The following is a 15,288-nucleotide window of genomic DNA, read 5'->3' on the forward strand; positions in this document are numbered from 1 at the left end:
GTATTATTTTACCCTTTTGGATTCAAAGATACTAAGCCATAATGAACTGAAAATAAGTGTTTCCATAAACGGTTAAGTTTCTTTACTTACGAGTTTGGGCTGTTGGTAACATTAAATATTGGAATTAATAGCACCATTTCATAATAAACTTGAATTCTATAGAATCAAGGAGTAAGCTTTAAAGTTATTTAACATCCAGACAGGAAAATGCTTAAAATTAAGAATACCATGTTTTATGCCTTTTATATGCGGATCCGATAACGAATCTTCTTTTTTAAACATCTAAAAGGTTTTATGATTTATATTCCCCTATAACTTTTAAAGAGCTTGAATGATTGAACAATCTATTCTTTCCAATTTGATATACCCTAAAAAACTGGGTATACGGACAACCAGTTGGCAACTGACCAGCTGGCAGTGAAACCAGCCGCGAAGATTGCTGTTTCTTTTACGCTCCTGAAAATGAAGTTGCAGTGGACATCTAATGAACCCGTGCCTGAATGAGAGGGAGACCCTTAAATTGCCGGCACACCTGAAATATTCAAGATACTTTATGGGCATGCCGCAGCTGGGCCAGAAGCATGCCAGTCATGCCGCAGGCTGTGCCCCATCCTCCATCAAGGTGTAAATTCTGTAGCAGAAACATTCATTTATGAGCGGGCTAGGGCTGCGCTTTTTGCCGCTATCCCTCGACCCTTTTCATTGGGGGTTTCCCCTGGGGGCCTGCTCCTTTCCTCCGGGGGCTTCTTGCCCGGTTTTATGAACTTCAGCTGAGCAATTATTAAATATGCAAGCTTTTTGCAGCTTCAAGATAAGCCCGGGCGGCATTCGGTGGGTGGGTTATCCTCCTTTTTTCGGTGGGCCCTTTGATGTTTGCTATGTGGGGGCTGGGGTTCTAAAGTCTAAAAATGCGGGAGACAGGCAAACAAACATTAATTGTAACTGTAAATGGTGTGAAATGAGCGAGTGACTGAATGGATGAATGACGGAATGAATGGATGCTTAGCAGCAGCTTGAACCACTGAATGGATGACTCTCGAGTGGAGCTGGCTGCCAGTGGCAGTGATGCTCCCAGCTCTTTCAGCACTGAAAATTGCGTTAAGTGGATGTCATCGTTGGCCAGCGACAATTTTGATGAACTCAACAAAAACACTTGACAGCAGCGCCGAAGATTTGAGGGGAGGAATGGGGGAGCTGACCGAAAGGCAGGGCGGCCGTGCAATAAACGAAATTATGACGCTAAATTGAACACAAAACGCCCAGTGAGACAGGGTGAGACAGATGATATAGAGTCAAAGAATAGTCCAGGAAAATATAGTTGAGGCCGAAGGGGTTGTGGAAGTGGAAGTGGGAATCGGAATGGGAATGGGGGTTTCGTTTTCAAAAGCATCAGCACAGCATCCACTCCGCTTCGACTCGTCCACATTTAACGCGCGAATGAACAGCAATCAGCCCAAATGGGGGATCCAACAAAAGGGGGGCGGGAAAAGGGACTGTGGGCATGGCTCTGGACCGACCGGGAATCGGATGGGCACTCGGACTATAACTGGTTGAGCCGTGGTGTGTTGCCTGCCCGGAGGGTTCATTCAACAATAAAAGTCATGATAGACACGGCAATACGGAAATGCTATTTTTGGGGCTGCCGCTGCCTTCACACGGGAATGGTCCACGTCCGCCCTGCGAGCGGAAGGTGAGAATTAAGAAATTAGCGTACACCCAGTCGCAGTCGCAGTCGGTAGTACCCAGTACCTAGTACCCAGTACCCACTACCCACGACCCAGTACCCATTACCCAGTTGGACGCCGATGCCCCATCCAGTCGCGAGTTGGAGCTGCCAGATGGGAGCCGATGGAGCTGCTCGTAAATTGCCCGCCGCCGCTCACTTTAACTTAATTATATAATTTGTGAGGCAGCAGAGCTGGAAAAGGGAGACCAAACGACCAACGAAAAAAGGAAACTTGACAAAAAATGTTAGACCTTAAGTACTGAAGTTTATATACCCTGGGAAAACCGTATATTTCTTTTGAAGTTTTTATTGAAAATTAAGTCTGGTTAGACAGAATTTTAATAGAAATTTTTTTTGCCAGGATACAACGGGAAATTACATGGTTATTGACAGTAAAATATTGAACATTTTTAAATTTTCATTTTTGTTTATACATTTTAAAATTTGCATTTATACACTTTTATACTATAGTATGCAGAACTTAATCATTATAATTGATTTTACGATAACAACTTATTTTTTCATCACTCATTGCATTTCTGTTTGCAGAGGAGCAATTTACAACACATAAAGTTTGTAAACCGGTTTGAAAAGTAGTTCAGGGCTATTACCTCAGCATAGAAGCTGAGGTGTAAAAATTATTGTCAATGCAAATAGTCAAACATTTTTTTGACCAAATATGAAATATGACGTAGAAAATCTGGATTTAAAAAAGGCACAACTTCATTAAAAATGCGGTTTAATAAAGAAAACTAATTTCGGTTAAATTAAAATGCTCTTATTTTAGCAACGGGTTTACACAGGATAGGAGAAGACACAGTGGAAAACTATAAAAACTCATTAACGAAGCACATAGACTTTTGGGTTGCATAGGGTATAAAAAAGCGGGCTTGGTAGGTTTTTTGGGGGCCTTGCAAATTAAATGAGCTGAATGCATTCAAGCCCAAATCAGCGCAAGCCGTCGGCTTAGTGACGAGGACAAACTGTGTCTTAAGTGGAGTCAGCAGGCATCCGGGAGCAGGACGAAACCCACCGGCTTCGTTAATGGGCGTTGCTGGAAAAAAGTAAATAATCCTTTAACCACAAAGCAATTATGCAGCGCAAGGCGACAGACGAGCGACCCGGGCAACAAAACGGCAGCGACAACGTCGACGGAAAGGCGACATCTTGTCAGCCGGTGAAAAATTACCAACCAATGACGGCGACGGCGACGGCAGATGTGTGCAGACGGAGATGGACGGGAAAAAGGGACTTGATGGGCGGTGGGCGGTGGAAAACTGGTGGAAGGAAGCCCACAGGTTGCAGGCAGCAAATTACTTAAATGCCAAGCCGAAAAGTCCCGGCAAAAGCTTATGTGAAAATTTAAATTGGCGAGGGGCGAACGGAGGACTGTTGGGAGCTCTCTCTCTGCGGTTACCTTGCACTTTTGGCCGCAACAAAACGGGGGCACAGACGAGCTGAGTGAGAAATGAGACAACATTTTATGGACCTCCAGCAGTTTTCATTAAAATTTGTGACTATGTTGTGAGGAAGATTTTAAGAGCAGTTTTTGTTTCAGGCACGTCTTAAATATACTTAAATTTATAAATGACAAAGATAGAACTATTTGTTTAGGGTTGTTTTGTGCAGCCCATAGAAAATGAAAACTGTCCTTTTTCTCAGCTCATCCGTTGTCCAAAGTGGTCAACTTAATCCCCGGATTTCCAATAATTTCTACGCCCAAAGGGGCTTTGTGGTGAGATTACTCTTGCTTGATGAGCAATGATTATTGCGGGTTTTAACGGATTATGCAAACATTTGTTCAACGTTGTTTTGTATTTTACATATTTTATCATAACTATGTAATGTTTGTAAGGCTTACATGAATTGATGCAGTTTGAAATTTGCAATTAAAAGATCACTGAAATCCTTGGCCCATTTAAGTGACACTTTTTCTCTGTGTACCAGAAGGTAGCTAGATTTATCGACTATGCATCCAGCTTATCACATCTCATTCACCTTCGTGTTTCCTGTGTCTCTCTGCCATTTCCCACGATGTGGGGCCATTTCCAGCTCAGGTTGCAGTTTCATTGGCAACTGACAACCAACTCGTGCGCTTCCAGTGCAGAAGTTAAGCGCTTTTCTATGCCTTCACTGCCAGATCAGGGCGCAATTGATGGCCAACTGCCCAGAGCCTTTAACCCGCCTTAGCCGCAACATGACAATGCCACACAGGGAATGAAATGGGGGAAGGAGGGGGCTTGGGTAGCTGAGGAGGAGTTGGGAGTTGGCCAGACGGAAACCAAGAACCGGCCCCTGTCGAATGTCCAGCTGTGTCTGTTTACATAGCCACAGCTCTTTAGCAACCCGTCTGGACATCGTTTTATGTTCTTCTGGTCGGGTCTGCGCTTCAATTTTCGCCTCAGACGGGCGAGGGGGGTGGAAAATGGCTAGGGGGGGTGGAGGTGGCCCTGCGGGTTTGGTCAGCCCGTTGGACGACCTTTCAACGGGGTCGCGGATTTACATTTGTTGCTCGCCTCGGCGCCAGCTCATTCATAAAAACGCACGCAAAGTCAAGCGTTGCAAGTTGAAGGTTGCCCCGCCTGTGGTTTTCCCTCATTCACCCACCACCACCACCCCCGTCAATTCCCACCTTGCACTCGCCTTCGGTGCTCAAGCTTTTATGCAGTTAAGTGCTTAGTTGCGTGTAACTTTACACTGTTTAACAAACTCACTCACTCACCGCACAGTGAGTCAAAGGAGTTTCTGAAAAGAGTGTTGGAGGGGGTGGATGGCGAGTGAAAATGGGAGGGATCACTGGCTTGCAGTAGCCGGATTTTAGCTCACAGAGTAAGTGTGACTTTGTCGTGTGTGCCAGCTGCAAATAGAAAGAGCTACACAGAAAAACTTTAAACTACGGTTGTTATGAGTATTCTATATACAAAATCTAGAGACTTGCACTTCGAGTAACTACCAAAGTCGCTGTAAAATTTTGACGGCACTACAATTTAGAGTAATCGTATATTAGTAAAGACCAACTTAAATCTCTGTTGGTTTACTCTAACGTTACAAATCTCTAAGCTTTAATCTTCTTTAATGGATTGTACATTGGAAAAAGGAGTTGCATTAATAATGCAAATGTTCTGGTCAAAATTCACTTTGCATTTCAGTTTTTATGTTCACAACGCCTTTTAAGTTTGATTACGAACTTTTTTCCACTGCACATTAGGACATTTATTAGAGTTGGTTAAACCAACCTTTTGCAGGTGTGTGTAAGCTAAGAGTTAATTACGATTCCTCTTTAGACTGTTAAGCACCTTGCTACCCCAATTGAAATCAAATAAAGTGAATGGTGGCCATAAAAAAGGAAATACCTAGGCAACAGAATGTGTAAGAGCCAGCATAGATGGGGTTAAAAAAATCCTGAAAGCGCATAGCGGATGCTGACTGCAAAAAAAAAAGAGGTAAATGGAAGTCGAGTAGCCAAGTAAACAAAAGCAAACATTGCGTGCCAAAATTCCGGAAATTTTTAAGAGTCACAGCATGTGTAAGCTGAATTTTTACAAGCAGACACACACAAACACACCCTAGACCACACCACTACACTCTCAGCTCTTGAACAACATCAACCTACAACTCCCCCTCCATCATCATCCGTCTGGTTCCATTCCTTAGTGCCATGTTTCCTGTCTAAGTGCTAAATTGAAATTCCAAAATTAAGTAATTTCTCCCAAGGGCAACTTCTGCTGGAAATCTTTACCAAATACGGACACACACCCTCCAGAGTGGGCGTGGTCATCAGTGTTGCAAAAGAACACCCACATACACACACACAGCAACAGGGCAAACAGTAAAATAAACAATAGCAACAACAAGGCTTGGCAATGAGTTGCACTAATAGTTTGTGTGAAGAAGCTGCCTGTAAAAGAAGGCACATAAAAAGAAAATCCCCAACTATGAGAGTAGCAGCAACCGCATCTACATGAAAACAAGCTGTAAAAATTATAGGGAAATAGCAAATGCCGCACACATAAGTATTTTGTTACGGACATTAAAGCTAACGCCAAGATTGGTTGTATCCAGTGACTCGCATCGTTTAATCCTAAACTAGGAAGCTGACATAAAAGTGCAGGAATATCTCTCAAGACCAGCTGAATGGAACGAGCTGAAAGTTATGGATGTAGGCAGGGCGTAAAATGTTATAAAGTATCTTAGGATATTTTTTATGGGAATCTACGAAGTCCTATTTTTATCTTGTAGGTTCTCATAGGATTGGTTCTCGTGTGATTTTAAAGCCGTTTTTAAGCTCTTTCAACTTACGGTAATAAAATGATTTGAGTATCTTCTGCAGTTAAACTTATATAACAAGATATTGTGTCTGCTACAAAAAAAAAGGATTTCTACTGGAACCATTTTTTATTCGAAAATTCATAAACCGCTACTTATCCGCTTTCAAAGTCCTCCGCTGCAAATGCAATCCAAAGAATATCCGAATCCTTAACCAACGGCAAGCCCTTTTTTGCCTTTCTTGAGTGAAACTTTCTTTTTTAGGTTACTCCAGCGGATCCTTAATCAAAATCGAAATGGCTCAACACTTTCAATGGCTGCTGTCTTCCAAAATCGAAAGTTTGCCAATTCATTCCGTCACCACCCACAGCCCGTTTTTCTTTGTAACATTGTCGCCCTTTCGTGGCCCTGTTTCAGTTAACTTCGAGCAACTTCTACTTCAGCTTCCTCAATATTTTTCAATTTAAATGATGGAGCAGGGAAGAGGAGGGGAACGGGGTCGAGAGAAGGAAATGACGCTTCACACTAGTGAGTTTGGGGCTGGGGGTTACGGGTCCTGACTGCCGAAAATGTGAGTGAAAACTGGGAAAGGGAAGCGAGGGAACTTAAACACTTCTTGCATTTTTCTTATGGCACGACAACTATTTATTGCCTCGCCCAGACGAAGCTGTCGAGGATGCCCCGTTGTTGTTGGGCTCGTAGCTGCCATTGTTGTTGCTGCTGTTTACTTTTGTAGTGGCAGCAACAAAGTTCTTTGATATCGCCAGCGGCAGGAACAACTTACACCTGAAAAATTAACTTTACCTTAAATTAGCATTCACCGGAATATTTGTTGAATTTCGAAAATGTGCGATGTTTTGACTTAGTGGAAAGTGTTTTCAAATCTTTATTTTTAAATATTTGCTTTAGTTTTTAATACTGAATATTTAGATTTTGATTATTAACCAATAAATTAGTGTGTTTGTTATGCATTCAAATTTAAACTATAGCTTAAAGCAATTATCTCTTTGAAACGAATTCCAACCGAAAGCCTAGACAATTTAGTTAAAAGAGATTTATATATGGTAACATTAATTTTCCAAATAAATTTTGTATTATTAGATCCTATAATATATCATAGATAAAATAAAAAATTTATCCTTTTTATGTTTATATGGTTGAACCTATTTATCTGCACTTTTTTTTGAGTGTAAAACAACGATTTCTGAAGTTGACTACCATGATGATGACGTTAGATATTGGGGTTGCTGATGGTGCTAGCTTTAGTGATGATGAAAAATGCACATGTGTTGCTAACGGGCCGATTATTTTTATTGTTTATTTACTTTGATTTGGCCCTCTTTGCTCTTTGTGTGCTGTTGCCATCATGTTCTTGTTTTTATTTGCCACGACCGGACCCGTGGCCATGTTCTTATTCGGGTTATTTGGGTTTGGTTTGCGCATTTGTGCGTAACGAATAAATTTAGCAAAATAAATAAGGACAATAATCCCTTTGAATGCATTGCAATTGAGCTTTTTACAGCCATTGACTGTAACCCGACCGCCCACCAATACACACACGAGTGTGCACACCCATACAGACTAAGGGCCACACACACACACACACATGTACGTGTGGCACTTAACTCTACATTGTTGGATGGCTTAGAAAGCTTTTGCCTCTTGGGCAGGATTCCATTCCGTTTTCGGCGTCCGGCTAATGCCATTCAATTCTGGCTTGATTTGCATTTCAATTCCAAATCAAATTTTTCAATTGCCAGCTGGACGCACTCACCCACCCACACACACATATACGCCTATCGATGTGTGTGCTAAGTGGCCGCACACACAAACTCCCACACCCACACACACACACCGGTTTAATTCAATTTGGGATGGAAAGGCGAACAAATTCATAGCATACTTTGTAGCGCTGCTTGACCGAGTCGATTCTTTGGACTCCGACTCCCCATGTAATTGACAAAAGCTGCGCTCCAAGCGCTCCTCGAAATTTGAAATCAATTTATTTTATATTGAGTTAGCTGTCCCCAGACCACCGGAATAGCATTAACCTTTGCCAGCTACATTGTGTAAAATCGAAATCGATATGCCGGGGAATGGGAATCGGGAATCGGGTGTTCGTTGGTAGCCAGCCAATTGCAGTGTCAGCTCAAAACTCAGTGAACGAACCTCCGCTCCCCATACATGCTCTTATTTGTTAAATTAAAAGCTTCTCCACCTCCTTGCATTTGTTATTGTTGCCCCGACATCGGCGTCATCATCGGCATGCCCATCATCATCATCATCGTCTTCATTTGCCATTATTGGCTCCAGAGCGCACAAGACTTTCAATTAGTTTTATTAGGGTGTTCCAAACATTCCATTGACTTGGAATCAAGGGGTGAGGCGGTGGCCTCCATTGTTGTTTTCGGCCCGATGCCGATGCTTATGCTGCTTCCGTTTGATATTGGCCTTTTGACTTTTATGCTTTTTTCGGGTTTGGCGCAATTTTCGCTTTTTGCGGTTGCGGCTCCTGCGTTTTGGTGGTTTTGGGGGGGGGGGGCTTTTCAATGGCGCGATGCTTTTTTGAGTTTTATTGGGGCTCCTCTTATTGTTGTTTTGGTTGTTAGGCGCATGATTGCGCAATGCCAACGCACCGAAAATAAGTAATATTAGATGTATAAATCTATATATGCGATAGATTGGCTTGTGTGCGTGTGGTAATGTTTAATCAGCAATTTAGGCCGCATAATGAATCAGCAAATTGAAACACTCTTGACTTAACACCAAAAAATGAATATTTGGCACTTAATTGGATTCAAAATCAATAGCAAAAAGAGTAAAGGTTTTAAAATATTAATTTTAAATAATTAAAAAATAATTTAGTTTTATTATCTTTTGAATATTTAGCTCAAAGTATTAGGAAAAGCCATTAAGAGTTTTAGATAGTATATTTAATTGAAAGTGACCATAGTTTATAAATGCGACGTCCCCCTTCTAATTCCACTTATGAATTATTAAGCAATCCTTTTAATTATACTTGAGTAATAGTTTAAAACTTGTTCAACAACTTCTGCCAAGGGTTCCCATATTGGTCAACTTTTGGGTACTTTTAAAGCTGTTGTTTTTTTTCTGGGAAACTTGTAAAAAGTTCTCGAGCTCATTTCATTTCTCTGAAGGGCATTACAGTTTCGTTGTCTTACCCTCCATCTTTCCCCATCGCTATAATTTCCACTTTATGACTTTTGTATTGCCAAACGCCCCCATTCCTCGCATTATTCTGGCGGTGGCATGTGGGGCAGAGTTGAAGGCAACAAATGTTTTTGACACGACAAGTCCATGGGTCAAATGCCTTTCCCCCGTCTTGTTGCTGCTCTTTAGATGTTTTTTATTTGTTTCTTATTTTTTTTTGCGTATTTTTTCTTTTTTTTATACTTTTTTTTTGTCAGTGACTGCGACTGCTACTTGAGCTAGAAAAAAGTTTTGTGCGAAAAAGTTTCGGTTGCCCGATTCTTGCGAGGTGCTCGGTGCTCGGTGCTCAGCCCAGTTGCCTTGGCTGCGGGTTGAGCACGCCTGGCTGAACTTTGAAGCCGAGTCTTCGGCGGCGGCACATCATCCGGCCGCCGAGCCCGGCTGATTATTGAAAATGTGGCGACACCGCCGACGGTCCAGTTTGCACATAATTCATGGGGAAAATATATACGAACAGCAGTGGCACCCTTTAGCAAAAGTTTCGCCCAACTTTATTTTTCACTTTTCTTCTCTCTCTGTGTCGTTGCAGTTGAAAAGTGAACGCAGAGCTAAATAAGTTGCAATGTGAAGAGCCCTGAAAGCACAAGTGCGAACCAAGGAACAGGACTTGTCAACGACTAGCAGGAGCAGCTGCCACTGCAGCGATTGACAGGACAAAAACAAAGAGAGGACGAGGACTTCCCGCTCGAGTGCCACGAGCAGCAAAAGTTTAACGTTGTTTTTCCGTTCCATGGCCCCCGGAAAACTGCAGCAACGGGGCGCAATGTGCTGGCCAACTACCGCAGTCGAAGAATAGAAAATCACTCGAAGGCCTTGCCCAAAAAAAGGACACAAGCACAAAGAAAAAACAACGAGGAATACGAAAAAGCGAGCAAACACTGCGGTGCAGCATATGTGTCTTCGCTGTGCTTTTTCTGTGATGCCACAAGGACACAAGGACACTTCAAGTGACAGCAACATACGCGAGTTTTTCGTTCGTAGAGAGCCTTCCATCTAAGACGCAGCAGAATGCGCAAGCACAAAGCGCCGCCCAGCGGCAGTCCAAGGACAATGCCCCAGGACATTTCACAATCGGAGCCATTGGGATTGGAATCGGGATCGGGAGCGGGAGGGGAATCCCAATCCCCAGCAGCAGTGGAAACCCCGCAGCAGAGCCTGCTGCTGGGCCACAATCCAGCGGACTCCTCCGCAGCAGCAACAGCAGCAGCAGCAGCTAGTCGCCTGGCCCCGCCCCCCTGTCAGCCCCCCATCAGCAGCAGCATCGGTGCCAAGGAGCGACCTCGCCCCACTGTCCGATTCCTATCCCTGCTGCACGTGGCCAGCTACGTGCTGTGCCTGTGCGCCTTCAGCTTCGCGTTGTACGGCAACGTGCGGCAGACGCGGCTGGAGCAGCGGATGCAGCGCCTCCAGCAGCTGGACGCCCGCATCGTGGAGCTGGAGCTGCGGCTGGAGCAGCAGCAGCTGCTCCACTGGCCCGCCGACCAGACGCAGATCCTGGCCAGCACTCCCAGCGACAGCGGCAGCAACAACGGCAGCCAGCACCTCGCGTTGCACGTGCGGCGGGAGCTGCACCGCCTGCGCCGCGACGTCTCGCACCTCCAGCTCACGAGGCGCCAGCAGCGACGCCAGGCGGCCGAGGCGGCGGCAGCGGCAGCCAGCGGCGAAGGAGGATCCGGTGGCGGCCAGTGTCAGTGTCAAGCAGGTGAGTTTCAATTCAAATATACCTTGAGCGGTGAATACAATATATGTTAACTTTACCCGTCTGGGCATAAGACGCTTAATTTACAATGATAAAATTGTAAAAAAGATATTCAACAGAAAGAAAAAAGGGAACCACACTTTTGGTATTTAATACCATAAACATACATATATTTTGTATGATGTATTTTTGTTTTCGTGCAGTTTTGTCAGCGTCAATATTAGACCTCAACTAAAATACTCTCATAGCAGTTCTATATAATGTTTAAATATCTTTTCTCTTTTCCTTAAGAAATGTTTAATCTTATTAAAAGTCTGATGCCAAAAAACTTGCAACGTAATCTAACATTTTATTGAAACATTTTATAGAATAGAAGGTAGCTAATTTTGTACATTTTTAAATTGAATTTAATTCTTATTTTACATTTTTACAATTTGCACAAATTTAAGTCTAGAAATGTTAACAATTTATGGAATTTCTAAACGGATATATAATGTTGAGCTTCATCAACAAGAAAATATTAAAATGATTTGTAAACGTCTTTGCTACTTAAATGGAAAACAAAATGCCTACAGCACTTTGGCAAGGAGAAAAACAAATGAAATTTAATATATTTACCATAATAAATCGAAGTAATTGTCTATCCATGCAAGGTAGGCTAAATGATGGCTACATTATAATTAGACTGTCCAGATTTTATGGGACTGAGACCCGATGTCAATCCTAATCAAGAATGACAACTCCCTTTGTGAATTTGATGTTTGGTTAACCGAAGCCTAATTTCTGCAAGCGTTTATCGAACCCGAAATGTTTTTCCTCTTTAATAAAGGACGAGCGATTTCCTTTCCCTCATATTGGGATATCTTGTCAATTTGACAGCCACAATGTTGGCCATGAACCGCCTACATTTGCGGTCAGCGCGCAATTGGTCAGAAATGTCAGACGCAGCCGCACACACGCACACTCTCGCAGCTACACCCATACACCCATAAGTCAACAAGTCGTTGTGGCCGTCTGTGTGGCCCTATTGTGTGTGTGTAAGCGTTGCGTGTGGGCCACGAAATTTAATTATTTGCGTCCGGGCCCAAATTTATGGCAGTTTAGAGATTTCATTAATTGGAAAAGTGTTTTCCCAACCGCCCGAAAGACGTATATATATGTAGGAGGGGAAAAGGAAAATCGTGGCTGAGGCGGGTTGGCCACCACGCCCTCATTGAGTTTTTCCCAATTTTTCTGGCTTGGTTTTCCCCACCATTTTCCTTTGGCTGCCTGTCTCTGGTGACATTACGGAAACTTTGATTACTCTGGGATTAGCAGAGCACGAGCACTCCCCGGCACACACTCGCACATACACACACACACACTGACACACACTTGCATAAATAAGCACTCGGCTGCCAGTTTGCCTTGTGGTTTGCATAAATTTCGCTTAAAATACTTTTTGAAAACTTTTGCGACACTCACGCGGCTGCAGAAGCTCTCTTTCGCCCCTGACCTTTTGCCAATGGGAGTTGTGAAACAAGGAGTTTCCTTTCCCATGCTGCCTGCCACCGCTTGCCTCGTATTAACGCAATTTGTCTTGACATTCGCACAATTAACTCACCCGCTAAGCTGCCGGACAAACTTTGCGGCTAATCCCGCTGATTCCGGCTGCCATGCATTGAGCATATGACGCATACGCACCGTGGACCGGGCAGCAGGGCCCAGTAAACGCTCGGCGCAATTATTTAACAACTTTGCCAATTCCAGCGAAGGAAGCTGCAGACGAGATAGGACAAAAAGTTTTATAATCGATGCGCTCGCAGGTCGAAAGTTTCGCCCGCCTGGCAACGGTCGAAGTTTCTTTTCAAAGTCACTGCATATAAATAAATTTCTCCCACTCAAAGAGACACTCCACACCCCCCACCCCCCCGCAGTGGTTGTCCCCGAAGGATCCTTGATATGCGCGTGCCAGGCGCCAGGACACAGCCTTTTCACAACTCTAAGCCCCGCACAATAAATCAAAGCAGCTGCGGGGGCGGCCGAAGGACTTGTCACTTGCTTATCTGAGGCGTAGTCGATGCGGCAAAGTCATCATCGGTTAAGCCAAGTTCCTTCCCTGCATATATGCAGGCTACGGCTACAAATTTTTCATGCCACCCCTGCTCCGCCCCCTTCCAATCTTCCATTCAGGATCTCGATTGGCTGCGAAGTTCACGTCAAGGACATTGCAGTAGCTGGCAAAGGGATAAAGCAAGGGACTGCCGCATTCCGATTAAGTCGATTAGTTTTGGGTTTTATCGACGTTTTCCCTCAGCTTTGCAGGAAAATTGATAAAATTAGTGCGACAGCAGTTTCGAGCGGAGTGCCATGGCATTGGAGGGAGCATTAAAAGCAATCCCACATTTTGGTAAGCGAAACGGAAAGTAGTGAACAGTGGTACGGTGCACTTATCACACAATTCATAGAAGTTCTCTCAAGAGCTTTATGGGCTTTAAATGAGTATTTAATTATGAAATAGTAATATGTATCAATTTAAATTGCATAAAAATGAAAATAACAATTTAAATTGGTAGGCGAATATAAATGTGTATTAAAATGCTTTACAATCCTTATACTTTTTTAACAATGCACTTAATGCATGAAAACTGCGAATCTACTTTACATATGCATTTTAAATGCAAACATTTTTTTTTAATTTGATAAAACATTTAGGGTATGGCAGCCAAATTTGTATCGATTTAAATTGCATTAATAACAAAGATAGGAGTTTGAATAAATTAGGAGGCTTTGTATAAATGTGTGTTAAAGAGCTACAAATGAGTTAACAACAATATTTATTTCGCTGTGAATATGAATGCCATTAAAGAATGTAACAGAGCCAGCTTAAAGCTAATTTCGTTTCATAGTCTACTTTAAATAGCTAATTCAATTGATTAACTAGATAGCATTAACATTTATTTCCCAGAGGGATGTGATTTTCCTGTGGGAGCTGCAGCGAAGCCAACTTAAAGTTGCCTGCCTTGCACATTTAATTTTTTATGAGCATTCTAAATTTTACCATTCAAAATTTATGAGGGTCCCATGGTGCAGCCACAAACACACAGGGACATGGCTGGCTGGGCTTGTCAGACTGCAAATGACATTTGGCCACTTCTCATCTACTCGCATCCTCAGCTCGCTTCCCACTCCAAAAACTGCTGTTGCATCCGCTTGGAAGGGATGGGGATGAGCACCGGACTCCGTGCTTCGTGCTTCGTGCTCCGGGTTCCGGGGGTTAAGGGTTGAAGCATCGGAGTTTAGGTAACGATACACCGGTCTACGGTCCGGTTCAGTATGCTGCCACTCTCGTTGTCCAGCTGAAAACCCTCAATTTATCATAGCCGAGCGCAAAATCCACTTTAGCAGCTGGGGCAGCGACATCGTTGGCTGCGTGTGACATTTTGCAAAGCCAAAATATGTAGAACATGCCACAGAGACACATCCAGATAGTCGAGGACTCTGAAACACAAACTCAGCCAGAAACAGTCGCTCACACGTAGCACTCACTCAGAGCAGCAGTTAGGAAAATGGCATATGAACTATGGAAATTCCCAATTAGGTTTTAATGCGTACAAGTGCTTTTTATTCACTGCAATTTCTCACAGGACCCCAGACGGCCACAAAAAGGGAAGGACGAGTTTGTTCTCCTGGAATTCAACTCACGATTCGGGGTAGCAACTCGGCAGCAACATCCCCTGTGTGTCTGTTGCGTTTATTTGCCAGTCATAAATTTCAATCACGTTGCCGAGTATAGCACCGAGTGGATATACTCCATATATCAGCTATGCTTTCCGGATTCTCGGCCTTTCTCTGCATATGCCGTATTGTAGCACCTGCCAACCCCTCATCGCCTTTTTTTGGCTGTCAGTGCACAGAAAAAAAAGATATTAAATGATAAATCATGGTTTGCAGGCACAAACAAAACTGTGCCTAGAAAAAGACTTACTAAAGACATATGAAGTGTGTTAAGCTAAAAGAGTGTGAAATGTTTGATAACATCTTTAGATTATGTAAAAGTAAATTAAATTATAAAATTTTATCAACAATGCATATATTGTTTGCATTTAAATCAGAAGTCTTCTCGGTTCTATCTAGTGAACTTGGGAAGTGTTAATAGTTTCCAACAGCGGCTAAAACGCAAATGGAGTGTAATGATTTAAATAAAAATCATAATTTTTCATAGAAATTATACTAACTTAAACAAAGCTATTATTGTTAATATAAAATGATAGCAAAAACACAAAATTCTGGAAAGCAAATATCTCTTATTGCTGATGGGTATGAAGAAAAATAAGCTTTAAGGAGCAGTTCTTTATTTCATAAGTAGTGCGATTTTTTATGAAGT

At 42.9% G+C, this 15,288-nt stretch overlaps 1 protein-coding gene across 10 annotated transcripts in view; it reads left to right on the forward strand.

Moving 5' to 3' along the window:
• The window catches only part of LOC108053534 (collagen alpha chain CG42342), a 73,725-nt gene that overhangs the window by 1,377 nt on the left and 57,060 nt on the right, over positions 1 to 15,288 (forward strand). For all 10 annotated transcript variants that reach the window (XM_044457334.1, XM_044457335.1, XM_044457328.1 and 7 more), the window contains exon 2: positions 9,753 to 10,925. In XM_044457334.1, coding sequence (XP_044313269.1) covers positions 10,232 to 10,925 — 694 coding nt within the window. In that variant the 5' untranslated portion in view covers positions 9,753 to 10,231. The remainder of the gene's footprint in view (positions 1 to 9,752; positions 10,926 to 15,288) is intronic.

Source organism: Drosophila rhopaloa, unplaced genomic scaffold (genome assembly GCF_018152115.1).
Source record: "Drosophila rhopaloa isolate 14029-0021.01 unplaced genomic scaffold, ASM1815211v1 contig_155, whole genome shotgun sequence".
NCBI classification, from domain to species: domain Eukaryota; kingdom Metazoa; phylum Arthropoda; class Insecta; order Diptera; family Drosophilidae; genus Drosophila; species Drosophila rhopaloa.